The following is a 25,556-nucleotide window of genomic DNA, read 5'->3' as shown; positions in this document are numbered from 1 at the left end:
TGGTGCTATTGGTTGTATGTTTTTTGTTTGTTTGTTTTGTGGTGGAGGTATGTTCAGTACAACTAGGTTGAAGCCACAACATAGTCATTGGAGGGAAACAAACTTTGGTCACTGCTAATTAGAACTAGTGATCTGGATGTTGAAAAAGTTGCATTTCATTATCAGTTCCACTGAATCATGCCTGTTCTTTTGACTGATTTCTTTAAATGTGTTCTATAATTTTTTTTCTGGTGATAAGAATACAAACTTAAGACAAGTAAAAGCATATGCAACAGCTGTCCCAGTTCAGGGCAATTGCACCTGTATTTCCCCCCTCTGTGGTCCACCAAGGGCACCCACTCTGGGCTCCCAGCCCTTCAGTTGTCACCTCTCTTGGGCAGATATCTACGTTTCTCTCCCTCCTGTTCCTTGCCAATACTGTGATATTCCCAGCAAGCCATACTTTTCTAAACAGAGGTGGGGAATTTGCATTAACCTCTCCCTAGGTATTCCCCAGGAAATCCATTTAACACTTATTAAAGCAAAAGTCCATTCTTGTCTGGCATAGAGTCTTTTGAAATCCCAGGCATCACATCACATCCTCTTGTCTCTCTCCCCCAGGTTACATTCAGTCCTGTCCCACAATAATATATAAACTTTGCATTTCATACAATGGACCTCAAAGATACCTAAACTTAAGATCTCCCAAGGATATGCAGGAAATTGCTATATCTGTCACAACAACTGCTTTCCATAACTTTGTAAATAACACACCAGTCCTGTAAAGCTAATGCATAGTATCATGTACAGAAGTTAAGTGGTGAAATGATACACTAGACAGAAGTATTTCAAAATAATGTGCTGTATAACCGCCATAAGAGCAAGAAAATCGAGTTAGATGGCCATGGTAGCATTAGCTCAGCTTAGCTATGGTTCTCTTATATGTGCTTTGACTACAGGAATTTGACCCCATTTCAGTACATGGCGATGATATAAGAACACTGGAAATGCTTCCTTTTGGGAGGTTGTAACAAGCCTAACATTATGTTAATACTACATTGTCAAAAATGGGTTTTACTCAGTGTGAAAATGCTGTTTTCAAATACTTACATCTGTTACAGGTGTTAATAAGAGTTACACCTCTTACATATACACCTATACAAAATTATATGAGAAAAGCTATAATTGAAAAAGATAACCAAAATCTTTTTTTCTCATTCCTTGACATTTAAGCTTTTGTTGTATATGAGGCTGTTGCAGGAAACTATTGAAAGTTAATCATTTTCTAACACTATTGATTGACGTACTGTTTTGAATGTACAAATAGGAATGATCTGACTTCACCGTCATTGTCAAAAATAAAAAGCTGAGGGAGCATTTAATAAAGGGGGCATATATTGTATAAACTTGAAACATAATAGTAAACATGCGCAAAATAACTTCACCAAATCTCAAAAGTTATTTAAAATAGAATACTTAATGCACTGATTTACACATAATCACATTAACTTTTTCTTTCCAATATCTAGTTTAAGGAAGAAATCTCTAAGCGTTTCAAGTCCCACACCGATCAACTTGTATTAATATTTGCTGGAAAAATTTTAAAAGATCAAGATACTCTGACCCAGCATGGGATTCACGATGGACTCACTGTTCACCTGGTCATCAAAACACAAAACAGGTAACTTTGCTGATAAGCTGTCTTCTGTTCTTTAGCTGTAAGAAACCAAATAAACATTCTCGTTTCCAAATTAGACAACTCTTGTTGTGCAATTACTAGGTCTGGCTAAAAAACAATATTCTTACTCCTGGTCCTGAGGTCCCTTGCAAAAACATAGGTGGAAATCTCCGAACTCTTGGAAATTTTTTGTTCACTAAATGCTGCAATAGCAGGATAGTGTGAGTGTCATCCTCCTCTCTTGGCAGTCATGTGCCACCTTCTGAACTTCACCACTACACTTAGAACTTTCCAGTCAGCTCCTTCTTGACTTCAGTCAGTGAAAACTCCTTGCAGGAGCTGGACCTCTATAGTCACAGTGCTCTTTTCATGAGTATTGTTTGCCATGTTCCTCCCTTGTAGATGGGTTTAGGTTGCTAATAGTAAAAAACAAACTATTTCTGTTCTTTGGGCACTCAATCCTGGCACGTGAGTGCTGAACACCAGCATTGTTTGTTGCCCTATATCTTCTAAGGTTTTTCAGTTTTCACCTCTCCAGGATGAAGGCAGCCTGCTTAGCAACTTCAAACCATGCCCAAATGGCAGAAAAATATCTGCAAAAGATGAACACATCAGCTGTATTGTTTACCTTTAAGTCAATCTCCAAGTATAGAGCAGAAGCCCTATTGGAATTATTTTTATTGATAATACAGGTATCACCAGGACACCAGTTTAATCTTAAATTCCTTTATTAAATTCAAAGGCCGAATGCTATTTATACAGCTACTCCAAATGGGCCTTAAATGCCTAAGCAATCATACCCATACAGTAACATGCAGTTATAAGCATTGTTCAGGTACTTACTACAGGACTAGACTGAGGACGTTCAAACCCACATTGGCTGGCTTCAACTGGACAGCAGGTACTAGTAATGAACCTTTTATACTTTATGTATCAGAACCTATGTGACTCTAGTCACTGCTTTATGAATTTATTTTTTTGTTAAAGCCATGTAGAACCACCCCTGATGATTGGGGTGGCTTCTTCAAGACTTTTCACCTGTTTTATCAGTTACCTTTCATGTCCAGTTTTTCCAGTTAAGCCACATTCCAAGCCCAGTATTTTCAACTAAGCATACCATTTTTCAAGGCCTTCCCCCAACTGCTAACCACCTCCACTTTGTACAAACTGCAAATCATATTTTCTTTAGCCAAGACAATTTAATGTTGTCTAATCATACAAGCATATGGCTGCTTTCACAGGCCTTTTGTGCAACGGAGGGCAGTTCCATTGCAGTTGTCCAGGGTGCATGTAAGCGGTGCTCCGGGGATGTTCCTTACCTTCTGCAACAGCAAACTGCAGCAGAAGCAGCTGAGGGGATGTGATCCAGGGTTCCCACTCCTGGCCGCACGTGGCTAGGTGAAAGATTTCCAGTCTCACCTTTTCCAAGGGCACTCCTGTGTATCTTGTACAAGGCTGGGCTGGAGTGCTTTGAAGAGTAAAAAAAATTAAAGCAAAAGACCAAGATGGCAAAAGCTAATGAATACCAAAACACTATCAGCACCTCCTGAGTGAGCATAAACCCAGTGTCCTCTAGTGGGGTAGCTTCACCTTTAAAGTGTCCAGAGCCATCACTCTTGAAGTTGAGGTTTCCATCAAGAAATATGTATGAGGATGTAGACTGGAATGGAGAGCTAACGTGAACGGCTTTTGATGGTGGTGAGGCTCCTACCATCGGTGGATATCCATAGGTCCATTTGGCTGGAGGACTGTGGGTTCCACCGTTAGGTCTATTGAAAGACCAAGGAGACTCCTTATGTTGGAGAGAACCTGTTAGTGGAATAAGTGGAGATAGCTATGCAGAAGACAAAGGAGAGACAGGGCACAGTGAGATGTTCTGGAGCGGCCCTCAAAAGTGGGGAAAAAAAGGAAAAATTTGGGAAAAGTTCCCCTTCAGGTTGGTTTTCAGATTGATTGCCTTTGCAGGAGAGATCTGTATGCCCTGTAGGTGGTGGTCAGCTTCGATGGCAGCAGAAGCCAAGGATCCTAAGCTCCCTCTGAACAATTGTCAAAAAACCAAAGGAGTGTAAAGAGACATCAATGCATACAGTCAGTGTACCACTTGCTGTAGCCCGGCTGAGTCTCTTACTATCTGGTGACCTTCGTCACATCAGACATGGGTCCGTGTACAAGAGTTTGCCGGGGCTCGACCCTCTCCGGGGCGACGGGGAGCCACACCGACTCACTATCCACCGGGGCTGGGCACTCCGTCTGGCGGCAGTGTTTCCCCGGCGGTCCTTGCTGTCCTGAGAGGCACGATAAGCCCGACCCTAGCTTCGAGCGGACACCAATGTTATGTCAGGGCTCAGACCCCCAGTCGGGGCTGAGCAACAGTAAAAGGTATTTCAGCCTGGGCCCTCGGTCAGGGCGGGGCAACAAATGCTGGGACAGGCGCTCAGGCCCTCAGTCAGGGCTGAGCAACAGTATAACCTAAGCCACAACAGGCCTGGGAGAGGGGGAGAATGCCACCCAACCTGTGGGTGGCAGGGGGGACGCAGGCCTTCCCGCTCCACTGTGTCCCAGCCCGGGGCCCTAGCAGCGGCGGAAACTCGCTGCTGTCAGTGGGGATCCTGGCCGCAACACACTGACATAGGCTCTGGTAATGCTGCAGCCAGACTGGGGTCGGCTGCCCCCGGGCTACTTCCACTCTCCCCCTCTGGGCCTACCTGGGGGCTGGTGTTGGCCTCGGGGGGGTCCTGGACCATGGGTTCGTTCGGCAAGTCCGGCAACTCCTCGGGGTAGCGGGCGCAGGGCAGGCCCGGCAGCTCCTCGGGGTAGCGGGCGCAGGGCAGGCCCAGCAGCTCTTGGCGGCCGCCCTGGGTCGCGGAGGTTTCCCCACCCTGAGCTAGGCTGGAGACATCTGGTCTCTTTGGCGGCTGGGGCCTGACTGAGTTCTGAGGGCCAGCCTTTATGCTTCCGGGTTGCTGCCTGACCCTCTGAGGGGCGGGCTCAGGGCTCCCTGGCTCCGCCCACTGTGGCCTCCGGATGGGCTCTTCCCTCTCCGGGGTGACGGGGAGCCACACTGACTCACTACAGTCCTGTTTGGGGCTACGTGATTAGGCTTTCAGAAAACCCTCCGAATTACATGTCTGCCTCTGTCCCTGGAAAGCACTTGGGCACTGTTTTATCAGGAAGATATGCTACGGAAGAACCAATCTCTTTTGGCTTGTGAACAAGTGTGAATTCCAGGTATTTTATGAGTCAGAGACAAAAGGCCTATGCCGGATCTCAGAACAGAATCATAATTAGTCAAGGAAGAATTTATTGTAGTCACCTTGTGAACCATCATGCTTCTAGGAGAAGGCAACTGACTATGCTCTGGATCTCATGGATGAGTGGTTCTTCCATAGCACGTTGAGTATCTCAGATTGTAGGAATAGCAGTTTTCTCTGGCCTGACATCAGTGCTATATTCTTCTCACTAAATGCCTGCTTGCAGAGTTTGGGAGTACATGTTGCTCTATTTGGATGAATGGCTGATCAAGGATCCTGCTTTGGAGGATGTCTTCATACTCACCACCAGTATGTTCGCATTGCTCTGGTTTATGCTTAAGCTATTAAAATCTTAACTTGTCCTTAGCCAATACATGGAGTACATAAAAGCCCTGCAAAACACAGTTCAACTGCAAGCATTCCTATGCCATGATAGGATCCAAGATATCACCATTCTGGTGGCTAGGATTTGTCAGCCAGAAAATAGCATGATCTGAGCTGACATGAAAGCTGGATTTTATGGATGAAATTGTGGTATACATGGCACAAGACAACCTCAGCAGACCCCCAGTATCCCAGTTGAGAGCAAGCATTGCAGGGACTGTAGGATAATAACCAACAGGGCTGGCTCCAGGGTTTTTGCCACCCCAAACGGCGGAGGGGAGGAAAAAAAAAAAGCCGCCATTGCGATCCGCGGCAGCTCCAGCGCGCTGCTTTCTTCTTTGGCGGCAGGTCCTTCCCTCCAAGAGGGACCAAGGGACCCTCCGCCGAATTGCTGCCGAAGAGCCCGACGTGCCGCCCCTTCCCCTTGGCCGCCCCAAGCACCTGCTTGCTCAGCTGGTGCCTGGAGCCGGCCCTGATAACCAACCTCTGGGTTTCACAGGCCTGGTGACAGTCCAGGGACAAATCTGCAATTAGGAATGGGCTTTGAAATGCGTGTATGTCCAAATGTTGAGTCCCTCCCTGTACCAACTTGGTTTCTTCAGGAACAACTTCATACCGATGTTCTGGACATGGGGTTTGTACTGTTAGAAGTGAGGCTATCGCCTGTCTAATTTCCTGTGAGTCAGTGTGTTCACATTTTTGGGACTGGTCCAGATAATTTCAGCAAAGGACAGATTGACCTGTCCAAAGCTGAGCTGATCCATCAAGTGCAGGACTGCTATCCTGACACTGAAAATGAGAAATCTGCCATGACTAAGTTTGGGAACAGACTTGGTCATAAACTTAGCTAGGTTTACATAATTGTGCTCCCATTTTCTGAAGAGTTCTAACTTTGAATAGACAGTAGTGTGCAGTACATGTTACAACACTTGGAACCCGAAATGACTCTATTTTGTTTGTATTGGTCTGTAGACTGTTTACAGTTGTATCCACAATTGGCATTCACCAGATTGGAATTGCCACAGTGCTCCAGCTAGAAATGGTTAGGTAGGACAGGGTTTTACTTTGCACTGTCAGATAATTTGGATGTCTGGATGGTTTTGTCTCTCTCAATTTACTTCCAATGTTTGGGCAGGATAACAATGGGAAGGGAAATGGATTGGTACCTGCTATTGCTCAGAAAACAGCTGAAACTTATCAGAAATAATGGCTGTGGTTACTGTGTTCATTGCTTCAGTGACTGGCTGAAATCCTACTCATGGTTCCAGCGCAGTGAGGGGTGGGTTTTGGGATCTCAGTGAAAACATCAATTTGGAATGATAAAACATACACAATCATCTTTTTAACCCTATTTGAGTTTAAATCTTTCCTTTTAGAGATTGTCCTGGAGAATCTTGAGATTCTGGTTTTTGTCTGGGTGGGGGATATGAGTTTAATATCCAGTTGGGCAGAAAATAGAAATACCCAAAGCATGTTAAAAAAAAAAAAAAAAAAAAAAAAGCCAGATTACTTGGTGTCCATATTTAAATAATGGTATTGACACACTATATGAGAATAGTCGTAATTTATATTCTGGTTATTTCATGCTAAATTGTCTCTGGATCGTTCCGGAAATCTTTTAAATTGCCTCAATAAAGTGGTTTATAGTTTTAACTTTATTTTTCAGATCACAAGATCATCCAGTACAGCAAACGAACACCACAGGGAATACTTCTACCACATCGACATCAAGCAATAGTAGTACCTCCACACCAGCCTCAACAAACAGCAGCCCTTTCGGTTTGGGTACGATTCTTTGTCTGCTAACTTTGTGGGTTAAGAACACTGCCCTTCCCTTAGTTGTTACAGCCCATGTGCCAGACATTTAGAGGAAAGGGTTTAATTTCTGCATTCTATCGTAGGAATCTTATTTCCTTGAAATCGTCCTCTGTGGAAAATCTTGCATAGGAGTATTCCACGTATGCTGCTGCTTCATATATGGCACATAAACAAATAGCAAGGTGCAGCTGGTGTTTCATTCCAGCATTACTGGTAATGTGAAAATTATAGAGCTGCCTGTGAGCTGTGCATGCTCTACAGTGTATCTGGATTGGTCCAAGGAGTGAGGGCACTGCAGAAATTGGGACCCTTGTGTCAACCAGATTGTGAACAACAGTGACAAAACTGCTACCCCACCTACAAGCTACCTACCCACCTACTTCTCTGACCAAATTGAATCACTGGGCCTAATAGCTCTATCTTATCTTCTCTTCCAGAGCATACATTTCCCAAGAACAGACAGGCTCCTGTTCTGCAGTTGAGAAGTGGTTTTTCTCCTGCTACCCACACCAGACTAAGCACTGGTGATTCAGGCCCTCTATCTCATTTCATTTTCTGAAAAATGAATAGAATAAAAAAGTTAAACTTAGTAAGCATTTGCTGTTATGGGTTTAAAGTGGCTCAAATTTCACAAGTGATTTTGGTTGCCACAATTTGGGAGTCAGTTTGAAGTTATGCAATTTAGGCAGTGTGAAGATTGTAGAAAACTATTTTACCTTATTTTTAGTACCTGATGCATTAGGAACTGGGAAGAGTTCTGTTTTATCACAATAAAAGGAAAATATACTGTGTTGTAATGCTATCTTTTACTTACTCTCAGTTAAATTTTAAGTGACTCCTTCTGCAAATATACTCTTGAGATGTTGCATGATTTAAAAGGGAGAAATTTTTGAAATCTTGGGGACACAGACATCAACATTACTAGAGTGGTAATGACATGTATGTATTATCCAAAGTATTGGTTGTCAGCTAAATGTATTCATTATTAAACAATAGACATTGGAGAAAGGACTCTTTAGTGTCTAGGAAGGATGGAATTCCCACTGTTTCGCCTTGTCTGGAAATTTGGGTGATACATTAAAGTATTTTGTATTTAAGAAAAGTTGTCTGGATTAAATTGATTTAGAAATGTACTAAAAGCAGAAAGTTCAAATTTTTTTTCTCTTTCCCCCCCCCCCCCCTCCCCTCTTAAGGTGGCCTTGGAGGACTTGCAGGTCTGAGTAGCCTGGGCCTGAATACATCTAACTTTTCAGAGTTACAAAGTCAGATGCAGCGACAGCTCATGTCCAACCCGGAAATGATGGTTCAGATAATGGAAAATCCCTTTGTTCAGAGCATGCTTTCAAATCCTGACCTGATGAGGCAGTTAATTATGGCCAATCCTCAAATGCAGCAATTGATACAGCGAAATCCAGAGATCAGTCACATGCTTAATAATCCAGATATAATGAGACAAGTATGTTGAAAGTTCTCTGTAAATTAATAAACTTTAAAATTCTTTAATAAAATTAAATATGCTGACTTGAGTGTTTGAAGTATTGCTGAGAAATTTAGGATCAAAAAGGAAAACTCATAGAATGCTACTCTAGGCAAATACTGTTGATTTTTTTTTCTAGTCACTAATGTCTGAAATAGTTCAGTGTGTTGTCTTTAATGTTAAATAATCTATAACATTCCCTGGAGAGTATTTCAGGATTACATAACTTAATTTTCTGAAGTTAAACTAGGACAGAACTTGTGTGCACTTCAGATCTCCTATTTTCATTGAGAAAGGAGAGTTGTTATACAGCCAATAATGTACTTGCCAAAAAAACCAACACTGCTTTAATCTAACTTTTAGTACTTCAGTCAGATTTTAAATGCAGTTGAAAGCTGCTGGTATACGTCTACACTGTAGAGGCTTTTAAGACACAAACTAATGGATACTGTGGATTTGAGAAACCAGGTATTTATTTCTAGTGGTTCCTATTTGGAAGCAGCATACTCTATTTCTGAGTTGAAACAATAGTAAATTCACTAATTCTGTTTGAATAGAAATGAACTTGGACATAACTTTGTGTCTTCCTTCCTCTTTCCTGTCCAGTACCATATAAACAGTATGAATGTATCAATGCTATATAACTAAACTTTCAACATTTTACAATTTTGACAAAATGGCTAATGAAAATTCAGTTGACTTAACTTTCTAATGATTCCAACAAGAAAAATTCTTGCTCTAGCTCTAACAGCAGTTCAAACTAAACTGCAGCAGGTTGGATAATCTATAAATAGCTGTTATAATTGAGACACTGCTTCAGATTACTTTCACTTTAGAATGTATTTTTTACTAATACAGATTAAATGTTCCACTTACTTAGACACTAGAACTTGCGAGAAACCCTGCAATGATGCAGGAAATGATGAGAAACCAAGACCGAGCCTTGAGCAACCTTGAGAGTATCCCAGGTGGATACAATGCCTTGCGACGCATGTACACAGATATTCAGGAGCCAATGTTGAATGCAGCCCAAGAGCAGGTGAGAAATGGGTACCTACAACCTAATATTAAATCATTTTCTCAGGAGTGAAGGAAATTATGGACTGTTTAAACAAGCATTCAAGAAAATGTAATTTGGTGCTAGAAGTCACTGCACTTTCTGTTTCCACTTGTAGAAGTAGGGCTGCAGAAATCCCAAACTCTCAACCTTGAAAGAATAAAGTTTTTGTTTCTTAGTTTTGTGACACTGTCTGAAAGTCAGTGATTATGACATGTGCTGTTTCATAAAGGAACACTCTTAACTTGAATTTTCTGAATTGACTTAAATTCCTAAAAGCTTTTTAAGTACTCTTTAAATAGATTCAGGAAATTCTATCTTAGATTCCTTATGAACAGTTTCGGAAGTCTTTTTTGCTGCTTTTCTTAAGTCTTTTCAACAAGAGAGAAACTGAATATACTGGAGATATATAGTCAGTTTCACTGTAAGAAAAGTGTTGACAAATGCACCAAGTTAACAAAATAGAAAATAGATTTTTCCGTAACTACTTTCAGCCTGAAATCCTGGGTGGTTTGCTGCTATAGTAAGGTACAACATTTTCAGAGATGTGGTTTTTTTTTTTTATGTCCCTTTTTAAGATTAGCATCTCAAAACAGCTGATTTATTCTACCATGAAACTGGTTTTAGGATGGTGAATATAATTAAAGACTGCTCTCGGTATCAGTAGTCTTCAAGTTTATAATTTTGCATACGTCTCAAAACCTGTTATTTCTAGCAGAGATAAAATTGATGGTTTTAATCGATAGTATTCCTTGTTTTTCCTCCTTTGTAGTTTGGAGGTAACCCATTTGCTTCCTTAGTAAGCAATGCATCTTCAGGTGGGGAAAATCAGCCGTCTCGTACAGAAAATAGAGACCCTTTACCAAATCCTTGGGCTCCTCAGTCCAGTTCTCAGAATTCCACAACCAGTAGCAGCAGCAGTGGCGAAAGTGGGGGCAGTAGTAGTGTTGGAAATAGCACCACCACCAGTACAGGACAAGGCTCAACCATGCCTAATTTGGGACCCGGAGTAGGAGGTATGTTCATTATGATAAAATTGTATTTACTTGCACCTATGCAAGAAATTGCTGAAATGACAGACTTCTTGTGTTGGAAAAAGTTGTGTTTAAATGACTTGATTTAGTGTTACTAATATTTACTTGCATAGCTCTCTTTACTAGTATCAAAGTCCTATGTAGGAAAACAAACATGCAAAGTAAACTTATCTCAAGAATACTAAGAGGAGCCACAAATCTGCTAAAATAACAGTAAAAGTAGAGACTTGCTAGACAAATTAAAAACATTCTGCACACTAGACAGAGTGCAAAAGTCCAGTAAGATAGGTATTGCATGAGATATTGTTAGATACAGCCTCTCAATCTTTCCCACTTACCTGAAAGGACATATAGAGTTCATGTGAGATCTGAAATTTTACCATGTAAACAGAGGAATGAAATGTGAATGTATTAAATAAACCAATGTTAGAAATTGTAATAGTAATGCCCCAACTTCAGTCAGTTTGTTTGTATTATCATGGTATGTAGGAGCCCCAGTCATGGACCCACAGCTTTATTGTGCTAGGCACTGCACAAACACATAACAAAAAATATTGTCTGTGCTTCAAAGAGCTTACAGTCTAAATCTGTCAAGAAACAAAGGGTGGACATAATAGACAGGAAGAGCCTATGGAAACAAGAAAACAGTGATCAGCATGATGCACATTAGTCTCAGCAGCCCAGCTCTACTTATTGATACCAAGTTTTCTGTAGGCAACACAGCAAACAAGACAATGTTTAAGGACAATGAGGTAGTTTAGTGGATGTTTATGGGGATCACCTCTCGTGCGAAAGCCACCATGGAAGAGAGAACAAAGGTGCTTGTTTGAAAACGTAATAAGTAGTCGATGCAGGTTGACATCTCCGGCAGAGTGGAGGTCAGAATCAACATATCAAATACTTTGGTATAGATTTGGAGGAAAATAGGATTTGCTGCAATATAAAGGCAAAAGATACATTGTAATAAGGGAAAATAAGAGAGTACTTGTTTAGATAAAATTATATTATCGGTGGTGCTGGTATCAATGCTTATAATGAAGGTTGTTGAACATTTCACATTATAAAACCTTGTTTTCAGTTGCCTATAACTTTGCCATATTAACAGTTTAGTCCGACACCAGCATAGACGTTTTCAGTCTAACACTGAATTTTTAACAGTTTTTCAGCAAAAAATTATTCTCCATTTCTGAGAACGAGCCAGGGAAAACATGGTTAACTCATGTTAAAAATAAAATATTTTATTCTCTTCCTTGAAGCCCTAGTATTTCTGTGCCTTGGAGCAGAGATAAAGCAATCGCCCTATTATAAGGGATGGGTTTTTTGTGATTCCTGTGAAAACGTAGCAAAAATTTTCCAAATTACAAGTCTTTGCAAATAATTTGCACTTAACTAGTGCTCATAAATCTGTTAGTGGCCGGCAGCAATATTCACTGAAGATTTCCTCTTCACTTAGCATGCCCCATCCCACAGAGCTACTAAACATGCAGCATCCCCAGGTTGCAGGGGCTGACATTGCCGGTAATTACTCTGTGCCCGTAGGCCAAGGGCCATTGTGTGTGGCTCCATGCACCAGAGGAGAGCAGGGAGACTCTTGTGCTCTCAGTGATCCTCCTGCTGGTTCTCAGGTAGCATGGAGCGGGAAACAGCCTGACTTGCTCTTGTGCAGAGAGGAGGAAGGCTGGGGCAGTCTTCTGGGACAGATTGGTTAGGGTAGAGAGGTGCATGTTAAGGAGGATAAACGTGGGGAGGGAGACCAGGACAGGCACAGGAGCAGAAGGAGAGGTACAGAAAGATCTGTTGCAGCCACTTGTGTTAAACCAGTGCTGTGTTCCACAGAAGTACCGCAAAACATATGACAAGAAGCAAACCGCCACCCCAAAAGTCTGGGATTATTTGATAAAATGGAATTACCCGAAATTAAGATTTAGTAATATAACTCAAATGTCTATAGAGTTTTGATACCCAAGATAGTCTTGGGGTTTTTTTTTTTCAATTGTGAAAGTTTCAACTTCGTTTCAATTCATGCTGATGTAACTAGTACATATCTTTCAGTATGACTTCTAAGTCTTTGGATATGAGTATTAAACTTGGATGTGAAAATTTAAGTCTGCCAAAAATTTGGCATATAAACCTTTTTTTGCCAGAGAATAACTTCAAAAACTAGGTAAAGTTTTTGAATAAGTGTGCAAAATGGAAAGTAGAATATCTTGGTTTCAGTGTCAACGCCACACTCATATAACTCGGTTGGTTACAAACTGAAGTTTTGCAGGTTAAGGAAGAACTAGTTCGCAGTGCTCTTGCACAGCTTTGGAAGTTGACTTATCTTCGGAGCTGTTTGCAAGCTTACTAATGTTGGTAAATTATTCAGGTTACCCAAAAACACACCACATTCTTCCTGTACAAGGTATGGGAAGAGGTATGCTGGATCTGACTTTGTAGTGATAGCACGTGGTCAGATGGTGAAGGAATGACTAGAATGCATAACTGAAGAGATGTAAATTAACATTTGAAGACACCGCTCCAAAACCATGTGCAGGAGGCCTGTGTAAGACTGCAAGGGTGTGACTGGGCACACTTCTAGAAGTTTTGGTACCATTTGTGATAGGATAATCAGGTTTTCCGAGTAGTTTAAAAGAATTATGGAGAGTGAACAATTTTGAGAAGTGCCCTTATTAGTTTAACAGCCTGTTCTTCTTCGACTGCTTGTTCATGTCAGTTCCTATCAGGTGTGTGCGTGCGCAGATGCACGGTAGCTGGAAGATTTTTCCGTAGCAGCCTCTGTGGGGGTCGGCCTGGATGCCCCCTGGAGTCGTGCCTTCATGGTGCTCAATATAAAGCCCTGCTGACCCGCGCCCCCCCCCCTCCACCCTCCCCCAGTTCCTTCTTAATCTTCCGGCTGCCGTGCACATGCGTGCGCACACACCTGATTGGAATGGACGTGAACAACACATCTCGAAGAACGACAGTTACGAGAAGGTGAGTAACCATTTTTTCTGCCCCTATTAGAACCTAGTTTTCATTTTGAAACCTGCCTTCCCTAAAAAGGGAATTTGCTCTTGAGCTATTTGTTGCAGTTATGTGCTAGTTACTTGTAAAATATTTAAACACTGGGCATCTCTTCCATTTGATTATGATAGGGGTGGGGAACCTCTTTTCTATCAGGGGCCATTGACCCACAGAAAAAAAATCAATCGCGGACCCCACACAGCCCTGCGGCAGGGCGCGGAGCCTCGGGGCTTCCCCTAGGGTTGCCAGCTTTCTAATTGCACAAAACCAAACACCCCCACCCCTTCCCTGAGGCCCCACCCCCACTCACTCCAGTCCCCCACCCTCATTCACTTTCACTGGGCTGGGGCAGAGGGTTGGGGTGTGGGTCCTGGCTGGGGGTGCTGGCTCTGGGCTGGGGATGAGGGGTTTGGGGTGCAGGAGGGGGCTCTGTGCTGGGGCTAAGGGGTTTGGAGCAGGCTCAGGGCTGGGCCAGAGGGTTGGGGTGCTGGAGGAGGGGTGGGATGCAGACTCCACGACGGGGTGCGGCAAGGGGTTGGGATGCGGGGGGTGAGGGCTCCAGCTGGAGGTGCGGGCTGTGGGGTGGGGCCAGAAATGAGGGGTTCAAAGTGAAGGAGGTGGCGGGGGTTGGGATGCAGGTGGGGGTGCAGAGTCTGGGAGGGAGTTAGGGTGCAGGAGGGGGTTCCGACCTGCGACAGGGTTGGGGGTGCAGGAGGGAGTTTGGGGTGCAGGCTCCGCCAGGCAGCTCCTGGTTGGCAGCGCAGCGGGGCTAAGGCAGGCTTCCTGGTTCCGTGCAGCTCCTGGAAGCAGCCGGCATGTCCCACCCCTAGGCGGAGGCGTGACCAGATGGCTTTGCGCGGTGCATGCTGCCCACGCCCACAGGCACCGCTCCAACAGCTCCCATTGGCCGCAGTTCCCGGCGGAGCTTCTCTGATTGCCCCTGTACCTGGGGGCCACAGGGACATGCCGGCTGCTTCCGGGAGTTGCACGGAGCCAGGGCAGGCAAGGAGCCTGACTTAGCCCTGCTGCGCCACCAACTGGACTTTTAATGGCCTGGCAACTCCAGCTTCACTCCGCAGTGGAGTGAGTCCCCCGCGGGGCAGCACAGAGGCTCGGTGCTTCTGGCCTGCGGTGTCGAGACTTGCCACGGGCCAGATGAAATTAAGCAGGGTGCTGAATCTGGCCCACGGGCCATAGGTTCCCCACCTCTGGGTTATGGATTAAAAGTGGAGAAGCTTCTTGAGATGGGTGGCAGCTGATGTCCATTATAGACAGTAATTACTCTCTCATGTTAAATTATGGAAATGTGTTATGCACTCATCACCATATTTAATTATAATTAAATGAAAATGCATCTGTCACTGTTTTCATGCTTATGAATTGCTAAAGTGGCTATTTCTACTTTTTAAGCTGGTATGTTCAACACTCCAGGAATGCAGAGTTTGTTGCAGCAGATAACAGAAAATCCACAGCTTATGCAGAACATGTTGTCTGCACCCTATATGAGAAGCATGATGCAGTCACTAAGCCAGAACCCTGATCTTGCAGCACAGGTAAATGCACCTTTGTATTGTATGTACTGAATGAAAAGAGAGGTATTGCAAATTCATGCAATAACTATTGTCACAACAAAGTAATGATTTTATGTGCTGTCTAGCACCAACACCTACTAGCCTATTAAAATGCTTCTCCAGTTCCTCATTAGACATCTTGAAAGTCAACCTCCTGAGTCTAACTGCAGGATAGAGCTAAACAGTGAGCATTGACATTGCTCTGGGCAAGACTGCAGAGCAAACTGCAAAAACACTTGGCTCAGAACCTTAGGTGAACCAAAGGGGCCAGGTAGTACTAAATAAGTATTAGATGGATAGAACAACCACTGGAGCTGAAAGTTTTTTTGTGTACTTTAGTGTGAAACATTTTAAAAACCATAAACTTGTGACCTCATATAGGAACCACTTGAAAAGTTAGTCTCAAACTTGTAGGCAGGGCCACTGGTAAATGTAGCCCCAAACTGATTTTAGGAGTTAGTTGTTCAGGTTATCAGTGTGATCGTGACACTTGTATCTTCATTCTTCAGCTGTGGCCTTCCTGTACAGCTTCATTTGCTGTATAAGTGCAAATATTATTACAGCTTTATGAATGGTGGCATAGTCTTTTCCTAATATCACTTATGGGTTCAGCTTCTAAAGAGTCAGCACAGGTTGGATGTGTGCCATGTGGAGTGGAATGGAAAGTGTCTCATGCTTTTTAAAAAAAACGTAGCAGGGGAGCTTCACTGGCTTTTTGGACACATTGAATGTGTGCATAGAGGAACAGTCTCAACTCTGTAGTATAAAAGTCTTATCCTGTTCATCCTCTTCAGTCTCTCATCTCAAGGGGATGTTTATGCAAATATCTGGCACTTCCATTTGGATTAAAAAAAAACAACCACCCCACCTTGTTGTCCAGTGTTATATGACTGGATGTCTACTAGAAATCGGTTTTGGACAGTAAGTGAAGGAAGACAACATGGTCATTCAAAATATTTGTTTTTCAAAGAAGATCCTAATTGTCATGTAAAACAGTTAATTATAAATGTACTGAATATATAAGTTGCACTAAATCATCTATTGGGGGGCAGGGAGCAGCTTTATTTACTGTATTTAGTATTTGCAGCTAAAATTGAACATTTGCCCCATAGATGATGCTGAATAATCCCTTATTTGCTGGAAATCCTCAGCTTCAAGAACAAATGAGACAACAACTCCCAACTTTCCTTCAACAAGTGAGTAAAAGAGAGGCTAACTGTTGTCAGTGAACATCTTGCATGTAGCTTTAGCCGAATTGCAAACATATGGTCTTGCTTTGTTCTGGTTGAAAGAATAAAGGCCTGGTCTATGATTCTACTGCAAACACTAGCTTCAATCATGGGTTGGGCTTTTAGTGATTTAAATACTTGTAAATGGCTAATTCATCAGATTCACCTCCCCATTGCCATTTGTCCCAAAGTTTCACACCTATTAGGAGATAGGTATTGCTTCTGCTGCTTTGTTTGGATGAATAATGACTTGTTTCCAGAGTACAGTTTTTCTACCTTTTCCTTGTGCTGCTTTGCAAATACTAAACCAAACCCCTTTTCCTCCACCACAAACAGGAGCTCTTGGTTTGCCTTTCCCTCCCTAAAAGGTAGAGGCCTGATAGTGTGCCCTGAATGAGTGTCCATTGTCAGTGTATGCAGCCACAAACCATGACTCATATTGTTGAGAACTGCACAATGACTCCGCTTCCTTGAGGTCTTCGTGCCTTGAACATGGTTGATAAGAACGCTCTGGCTTGGCTTGACCAGATTGCATACGTCAAATAAAATAACCTTACTTTTATCTGGATTGAGCTTTAGCCACCTCACTCTCATCCATTTTTTCAGTCTCCGCAGAGGCTGGGTCAGGTATTCAAACCACTGACTGAGTAGGGTGAGATGGAGATGCAGAGCTGAAAACACTGCAGTCCATACCTCTGCACTAATCCTCTAGGTGAGGGAAGGTGAGACAGAATCCCATGGCAATTGTTGTGACTGTGTCTTTTGGGATAATGAGCAATCGCATAGTACTACTCTGGGAGTGCTCGGCAAGGAAGAACGCACACAGTTGTGTGCAGCCCTATCCACCCTTGGGGGAGAGCTTCACCCATCAATATACTTTCTGATCTATACTCAGGTCTGTACCAGATTAACAGGATTAAGGAAATCTAAGACATCTAGTGCTCTGAATTGTCAGTCTTTTCTATTATAACAAAACTCAGACTGTTGGACACTAGATGATAGACAAGTTGTCAACATTATGTTTTGCTAAGCAAAGAGTGCGTAGCAGCTTACTTTACAGAAGTTGGCATGGGTTCTTCCCCCGAGACGCTGAAAAATTTCACCAGCTGTGAATCTAGCTCTTTTCCTCTGGTCTTCCCCAACCTATCTAAAAGACATATTGTGGGCATGAAGGGCCCACAACACTTCTAATATCTCACTGAGCGTTACTGGCCTAAACTTTAACCAGAGAAGATTTAGAATTTTTCTCCAGATCCTGTTCTGCATTTGTGGAAGCTGACAACTTGGCCTGATCCATGCAAGGATCCCAGAGCCCAGACTCCAGCCGGAGCCCAAACATCTACACTGCGATTTTATAGCCCCACAGCCCGAGCCTGAGTCAGCTGCCATGGGTGTTTTTATTGTAACGTAGGCATAGCCTAAGGGAAAACTGGAAAACAGGGTGGTTAGGAGCCGAACATGGTAGGATTTTTATAATTTTTATCCTATACTAAATCACCCAATTAGAATGGTTGTTAGAGGAGCAGCCACTTCTGGTAGGGCCTTCTTGAAACACTTTGCTTTTGTTGGTCTTCAAGTGTGAACCTTGAAACTAGACCCCTTTCCCTAAGAGGAAAGGAGTGCCACAATCTCAAAACACAGAAGGAAATAGTTCTTAGCATGTCGTAATTTTCAGCCACTTCCTTTTGAAGCGCAGTGTTTGTCAAAAATCCGGTAGCGGTCCATTGTAACATTAAAGACAAGATGATAAATAGCACAACCAAACACTAAGCCAGCCTCATTTTAGGATCCATTAGGTGATCCTCCAAATGGTAAATGAGTATGCTGTCTTTGTTGTGTAACCCCCAAGAGTTTGAATCTTAGACAAAGATTGTTACTCAAAAGTCATTGCAAGATTTCACCTTTTGTTTATGCAGTTGTTCTAATAAGAGATGGGCCGAAGCCATGAACTTAAGTTTCATATTTGAAACTTCGCAGTGTCTAGAGATTTTCAGATCTCAGGATTTGGCTTGTGCTCATCAATAGTTGTGAAAGCTACAGGTTCAGATGTTCCAGCAGGTGAAGAGGAACTTGATCCAGCCATCTTAAGTGTATACATCAGACTGTATGCATCATCTAGATAGCATTCATGTACATAAGTAGGCTGATATGGCACTATCGATAATGCAGAGAGTGGGTAGTGGGCATACACTTGCAAAGTCTGAACTTAATAGCAGTCCTGTTCTGAAGTTCAGATATGTCAGCTGATCCATTTCACTGGAAGAATAGTGAGAAACAGTGCTTCTAGAGTACTGCTTGTCACAATTCAGGCCAATTGCACCTTTATCCTCCTCCCCCCATCCCCTGGTGGTCCACCAAAGGCACTCCCTCTAGGCTCCCAGCTCCTCAGCTGTCAACTCTCTTGGGCAGAGATCCATATCTCTCTTCCTCCTGTCCTGGGATGTTACAGCTGCACAGCTCCCTAATTTACACTGTGATATTCCTAGCAAGCCAGACTGCCTAAAGCCAGCATCTGTGCTTTGCTTTCTCTCCAAAAGCTATGCCCAATATACTGCCTGCTGTTATAAATGACCACACAGCTCCATATAAGGAAGCACATTTATTCTTAAGCTAAAAGCATTGCAGAAAAAATGTTTAAAAACAATAGAAGAACCGACATGCATGCTAAAAAGTCACCAGAGATCACTCCAGCTCCAACTTTGGGCTCTGGTAGGTGTCAGTCCTTCAAAACCCACATCTGGGTTTTCCTCTAGTTACAAGTTTATAACTGTCTCAGAACTAAGACTCGGCAGGTCATCTTGTTCCTATACAGCCCAGGCCATTAGCCTCCAGGACCAGATAGTCAGAAGACAATCACCCTCTCTTCGGGGTGTAACTTAAAAAAGCTGGGTTTTGCATCACCGGAAGTGAGTAATTTGCATTAACGTTTCTCTAGGTAATTCAGTTCACCCTTATTGGCCCAGAAAATCCATTTTTGTCTGGCATAATCTCAGTATAGTCCTTTGAACTCCCAGGTTTTACATCATATCCCCCCAAGAGGTTACCTGCAATCCTCGCCCACAATAATATGTAAGCTTTGCATTTAATACAGTAACCTTTTTTTGAGGATATTGCCTTATCTGTCACTCTTCCCCATACTTAAAAGGTCTTGGTGGAGCTGTTACTGCAAAAGAGGGAACCATCACAAGAAGGGTGCAGAGAGGTATTAGAATAAAAAGATGAGCAATAGCAGGTGTTGAGGGGGTAGGTTCACTACAAAAAACAACCAGTGATGAAGATTAACTCTGTACATGTTTCAGTTATATAACGAGTTTTTCCTTTTCTTAGATGCAGAACCCGGACACGCTGTCGGCAATGTCAAACCCTAGAGCAATGCAAGCTTTACTACAAATTCAACAGGGCTTGCAGACACTGGCAACAGAAGCACCAGGGCTTATACCAGGGTAAGAGTTGGCCCAACAAACTTGTACATTTCTTTACTTATTTATTTTAAATCTATTTGGTTTATTTGTCAGCGTTTTGTCTTGCTTCTTTAAATTTAGAAGCTTGTCCAGTTGCACAAGTTGTTCCACACAAACACCATCTTCAGTTTACTAAAATCTTCATTTTAGGCATCTCCTACTTTTTTTCCCTTAAAAAATGTTAAAATGCTAATGTTTATAATTAGGGCCCTACCAAATTCACAGCCATGAAAAACGCATCACGGACCATGAAATCTGGTCTTTTGTGTGCTTTTACCCTATACTATACAGATTTAACGGGGGAGACTAGTGTTTCTCAAATTGGGGGTTCTGACCCAAAAGGGAGTTGCAGGGGGAGTTGCAAGGTTATTTGGGGGGGGGCGCGATATTGCCACCCTTACTTCTGCGCTGCCTTCAGAGCTGGGTGGCTGGAGAGTGGTGGCTGCTGACTGAGGGCCCAGCTCTGCATGCAGCAGTGCAGAAGTAAGGGTGGCAATACCATAGTGTGCCATCATTACTTCTGTGCTGCCGCTGCTGACGGCTCTGCCTTCAGAGCTGGGCTCCTGGCCAGCAGCTGCTGCTCTCCAGCTCTGAAGGCAGCACCGCCACCAGTAGCAGTGCAGACGTAAGGATAGCAGTACCACAACCCCTCCCCCACAATAACCTTGTGACCCCCTCTCCCCCCCACACACAACTCCTTTTTGGGTCAGGACCCCTACAATTACAACATAGTGGAATTTCAAAGTTAAATAGCTGAAATTATGAAATTTACAATTTTTAAAATCCTATGACCATGAAATTGACCAAAATGGACCATGAACTTGGTAGGGCCCTATTTATAATGGATCTTACTGTGTTTGTATGCTTTATTTACATTAAATACACATTCTCCATTCCCACTGATATCCACAGAATTCCAGTGAGAGAGTTGGTGGGGGGAGGAGTAACAGTAAATTATGATCAACTTTAATACAGAAATAAATGTTAACATTGCTGTTCCTCATCTCTGCAGATTTAATCCTGGTGTAGGGGGATTAGGAAACACTGGAGGTCCTACAGGCACAACTGTACCTAGCTCCATCCCCAGTGAAAATACAAGTCCAGCCTCAGGAGTTGCTGAACCTGGTCACCAACAGTTTGTTCAGCAAATGTTGCAGGCACTTGCTGGTGCAAATGCTCAGGTAAGGTAGCAGATGGCTAAATCCTAGAACTTTAAGATGTAGCTAATATTTGATTTATCAATGTAGGCTGAAAGGGGCAGTTAGGAGAAAGTACTTGGAAAAACACATACTTAATACTGCTGGCTCATGGATGGATGAGTGGACCAGGCTAGAAAACTGTTACTTTCCCAGATGTGAAAATAAATGCTGGAAAAATTAAAATTTTAATACTCCTGTCCTGGGGACCATTAGCCCTTGAGTTGTTCACGTCCACAGAGAAATGCACAGATTCAGTGTTGATGTTAAGCCTTTCACTTATGCCTCTGCCCAGTCAGGTTTTGGTTTTGGTTTTTTTTGGTTCATTTTTTTTAAGCTATTTCAATTCTGTGTAGGTGTCATTTGTATTGTATTGGTCTGAAAGACTGAGATGGTGGTAGAAGTTTCTCACAATTTGCAAAATGTCCTTAGTAGTACAAAGAGCAAACTTAGACTGACAAAAGCTATAAAATTCTTAATTTGGGTACTGCTTTTATTGCAAACTTGAAATGAAGTAGATTTCAAAAAGCAAGTTGTTGTTGTTGTTTCAGGTACTGCAATAGCCCCTAAGATTTCTGCTAATTCTTGTTTGTACAGTAACATTTTATCTTCAAAATATTTGTCAGCCTAATTGCTATATCAAGGACCTATACAGAGGACACTCACTATAGATAACATTCTGCAAAATGCACACAAACTAGAAATCAGAGCAAAATGTTTTTGCTTAATCTGTTAAACTGAGAGTTCCAAGTAACAAATAGTAAATAGGTAAAATAGATTAAAAATGTTGGATAAGAGAATTGTGTCCATTTAATTTTCCCTTACTACTTAGATAATGTAGGGAGTTCAGAACAGCCATACCATCTGTGCTGTAATACTTGAACATGGGCTTAATAGCTAGAATCAAGATAGAATAGCAGCCTTAACGATGAACAAAAAAAGTTTTTGTATTTTTATGGGTTGGTCACTAACTATGTTCACTCTTTAAAACCAAATATTTGAAAAACAGTTTTTCCTTCGTTTCTTATCTGCCAAAACTGGAGTTAAAGAACTCTTGGAATGACAACTTCTGGAAACAGCAAGAAGTGTAGTTTCTTTGGCCTTGTTGGTTTAAAATACCCATGTTAAACATATTGTTACTTACAACTAAAATGGTTTCAAAGAATCCTTCTAACCATCAGAAGTTTGTAAGGGCTCAATCCTGTGCCATCTTAGTCAGTAGGAGTTCTGCACTAATAGTGTGGGAGCAGGATCAGACCATAAAAGCACAGCTGTTCAGTTTCCCATTTGGAAGTTCTAGCTGTTATAAAACTTTTGCAAACTTCAAATACTTCTTGACCTTTTTAGAAGCGTTTAGAAATTATAAAGGTGATATGCCAATAACAGGAATAACTTTACTGTGCCTCATCACATTCAGTAACCAACAATGAGTTTATTAAAAATCTCTGAAGAATAGCGTCATTGGATTTAACTCTTCATTTCACTTACAAGAACAATCTATTAATGACACTTTGAAGGAACTATTTTAAGGAAATGATTCTCAGATTATCTTGCTTTGATCCCTTACATCACATCAAACATGCAGCACTTCCTGTAATTAGTTAAAAAAACAATCAACTTTTGGTACAGGTGTTCTTAAACCAGTCAGCAGACTATCCTCTGAGAAGGATGCTATTCAGTTGCAGTTGTTCAAGCACTTCAATTTTGCTCTCTAGTTTTGGAGATTTAAAGGAAACTTGAGTTGCAGAAATACACCAAGACAAAGTATGGAATAGAATCAAATGTATTTTAAATCATCTAGTACAATTTCTTCACAGTATTTGTATTAAGCCTGTGTCTACAGCTTGAAATAAATTGTCCTGTTTTTAGCAGTTACAAAATCCAGAAGTCAGATTTCAGCAACAACTGGAGCAGCTCAGTGCAATGGGGTTTTTGAACCGTGAAGCAAATTTACAAGCTCTAATAGCAACAGGAGGAGATATCAATGCAGCTATTGAAAGGCTACTGGGCTCCCAACCATCATAGCAACATTTCTTTAACTTGAAAAATGTAATTTATTTTTGATAACAGCTCTTAAATCTTTAAAATACTTGCTTTATTTCATTCTGACTCTTGGGATTGTCTTGTTATAACTAAACCCAGTCTGATGCATTTTAAGGTGGAGTGCAGTAGTTTTCTTTGAACAGTGGGAATCAATGCTTTTTCATTCACAGTTGTTGCATGCATCAAACACTTCTTTGTTCAGCATTTATTGTGATTTTGTTGAAACAAGTATCATCTTTCACAGTTGAATGAACAGGTTTTGTCAGACCTACAATTGTCCAATTTATTTACTACTTAAACATTAGCTTTGGGTAGTAATTTATGTAGATTACAAATTATTAAAAAGGAAACAAATTAAATGAAGCTATAATTTGTGGGTACCAATACTGCTTTTTGTGACTTCAGCATGTATTTTTTGCTAGCAAAATGCTGTAAGATTTATACCATTTGATTTATCTATCATTTTTGCTTTTATTTGTATAAAATATACACACAATATACATGTTGGAAACAGCTCACATCTAGGAATTTGCACATTGCAATAGAATGAATCTATGTAACCAAAAAAATCCAGAACAAATAAAATTGACACATTTCTAGTGCAGAAACTTTGAGGATCTTTGGTAAACATCAGCAGAAGCGTTTAGGCAAATTCATTTAAAATATGCTAGAATTATTGATCTAATTATCTCTAAGTCTACATCTAACTGTACAGAATCCTGCATTGTAACATTGTCTCAGTATTCACACGGATTGACTGTAAATTATCTTAATCTTTTGGCAGATTGAAGGAGCACTACTGTATGCTCTGACACTGCTTCTAAGGCTTTTTGGCTTCTCTCATTGAGATTCTAACATGCATTATGATTTGTAATTGGAAGAATTACTTTCACTGGCAGTGTCATGTGATATTCTAATTACTTTTAACCACCATGTAAAAATACTGTATATCTTTTGAGTTTTTATTGGTAGTTATTTCTCTTGTGCACAGGTAATAAATGAATTAAAAATTCTTTGAGCAATTTGTCAAGTGTTTTTGCACAATTGCTGTTTCTTAAACTTTCAGAAAAGTGAAACATCTTGATGTTTGGCCTTTAAGGGAGACTTTTGGAGCACCATACACATTTTTATCTTTTGACCGGGATTAATAAACAATGTTTGGATTATAAAGGCGAGAGGGAAAGTAAGGGAAATCAAAAATATGAGGACTACCCTTACAGTAGGTAAAATGTAACACTGGATGAGATAAAGTGTACTCGACTGTTTATATCCTGTTTAGCAAACTGGCTCTGGTTTGGATGATACATCCCTTCTGGGGCCTGTTATGTCAAGTTTACATGTTAGTAGTTGAAGATTATTCACTTGTACTATTTATACTTTAATCTCAGCATTATATTTTATCAAATCATGTAAACAATCACTTCCTTTGGTGTTGAGTATAAATGTGATTTACTTTAAAAGGTGATGGGAAACAGGTTAAACTTATCCTTCCATACATAGTTTATAGATTCAAACAAAGTTCACCAAATTAGATGAACCAAAAGAATTTTGAAATATAAACAACAAAATGAGATCAGGTACTCTGTATTTAAATCACTTACTTTGGTTATAAAACTGAAATCTAACGTCTGTTAGCACAAATCTCAAGAGAATGTGATGCTCTGACTTGCACCTTTCCTGGATGGTAAACATTTTAGCTGAACTTTGGCACTAATAAGTAAATTGCTCAATTACAGTTGATGCACAGTGCTGGGAAAAGCTCAAGAAAACCTCTTTGCTCACAACATCTGCTCAATGTGCAGTGGGAATAAAAAAAACCAAACAGTGTTAGGAACCATTAGGAAAGGGTGGATAATAAAACAATTATTATAAATGCCACTATATAAATGCATGGTACACCTACACCTTGAATACTGCGTGCAGTTCTAGTTTTCCTATCTCAAAGATACATTAGAATTGGAAAAGCAACAAAAATGATTATGCAACAACTTCCATATGAGGAGAGATTAACAAAACTGGGACTGTTCATCTTAGACGATAGACAACTAAGGGGTTTTCTTCCCATTCCCAAAGATTCAGATTAAGGTATCTTCAACTTAAAACTTTTACTCAATCTGTGGAAAAGGCATCTCTTCAGGTGCAATTCAGAGGGAGTTAGTGAAGATATAGCAAGTTGCCTATATAACCACCCCACTTTGTCAGTTACTCTTAGCCAAGATTTTCAAGTGACTAGTGATTCTGGACTTTCATTCCTTGATTTCAATGGTCTTAAAAAAAAAAAGTAGGTAGTTCAGAGGACTTGAACTGAGAATCAAAAGCTGTTAAAATATCTCTAGTCTATTTTAATAAAATTTTAATTAAAAAAAATCAAA

General features: G+C 41.4%; 1 protein-coding gene across 2 annotated transcripts in view; it reads left to right on the top strand.

Annotated features, from left to right (window-relative positions):
* The window catches only part of UBQLN1 (ubiquilin 1), a 37,303-nt gene extending 13,106 nt beyond the window's left edge, over window positions 1-24,197 (top strand). The window contains exons 2-11 of one of the 2 annotated variants that reach the window (XM_024218139.1): window positions 1,509-1,660; window positions 6,959-7,077; window positions 8,304-8,566; window positions 9,468-9,626; window positions 10,417-10,660; window positions 15,095-15,237; window positions 16,368-16,451; window positions 19,812-19,927; window positions 20,958-21,126; window positions 23,014-24,197. In XM_024218139.1, coding sequence (XP_024073907.1) covers window positions 1,509-1,660; window positions 6,959-7,077; window positions 8,304-8,566; window positions 9,468-9,626; window positions 10,417-10,660; window positions 15,095-15,237; window positions 16,368-16,451; window positions 19,812-19,927; window positions 20,958-21,126; window positions 23,014-23,166 — 1,602 coding nt within the window. In that variant the 3' untranslated portion in view covers window positions 23,167-24,197. Of the gene's footprint in view, window positions 1-1,508; window positions 1,661-6,958; window positions 7,078-8,303; window positions 8,567-9,467; window positions 9,627-10,416; window positions 10,661-15,094; window positions 15,238-16,367; window positions 16,452-19,811; window positions 19,928-20,957; window positions 21,127-23,010 lie in introns of both variants that reach the window. The other variant, XM_024218138.1, reaches the window with a different exon arrangement.
* The last annotated feature ends 1,359 nt before the right edge of the window (window positions 24,198-25,556 follow it).

This window comes from Terrapene carolina, unplaced genomic scaffold, assembly GCF_002925995.2.
Source record: "Terrapene carolina triunguis isolate 2854851 unplaced genomic scaffold, T_m_triunguis-2.0 Scaffold113, whole genome shotgun sequence".
Lineage (NCBI taxonomy): Eukaryota > Metazoa > Chordata > Testudines > Emydidae > Terrapene > Terrapene triunguis.
Note: the sequence above shows the minus strand (reverse complement) of the source record. Positions and strands in the feature narration are given on the sequence as shown.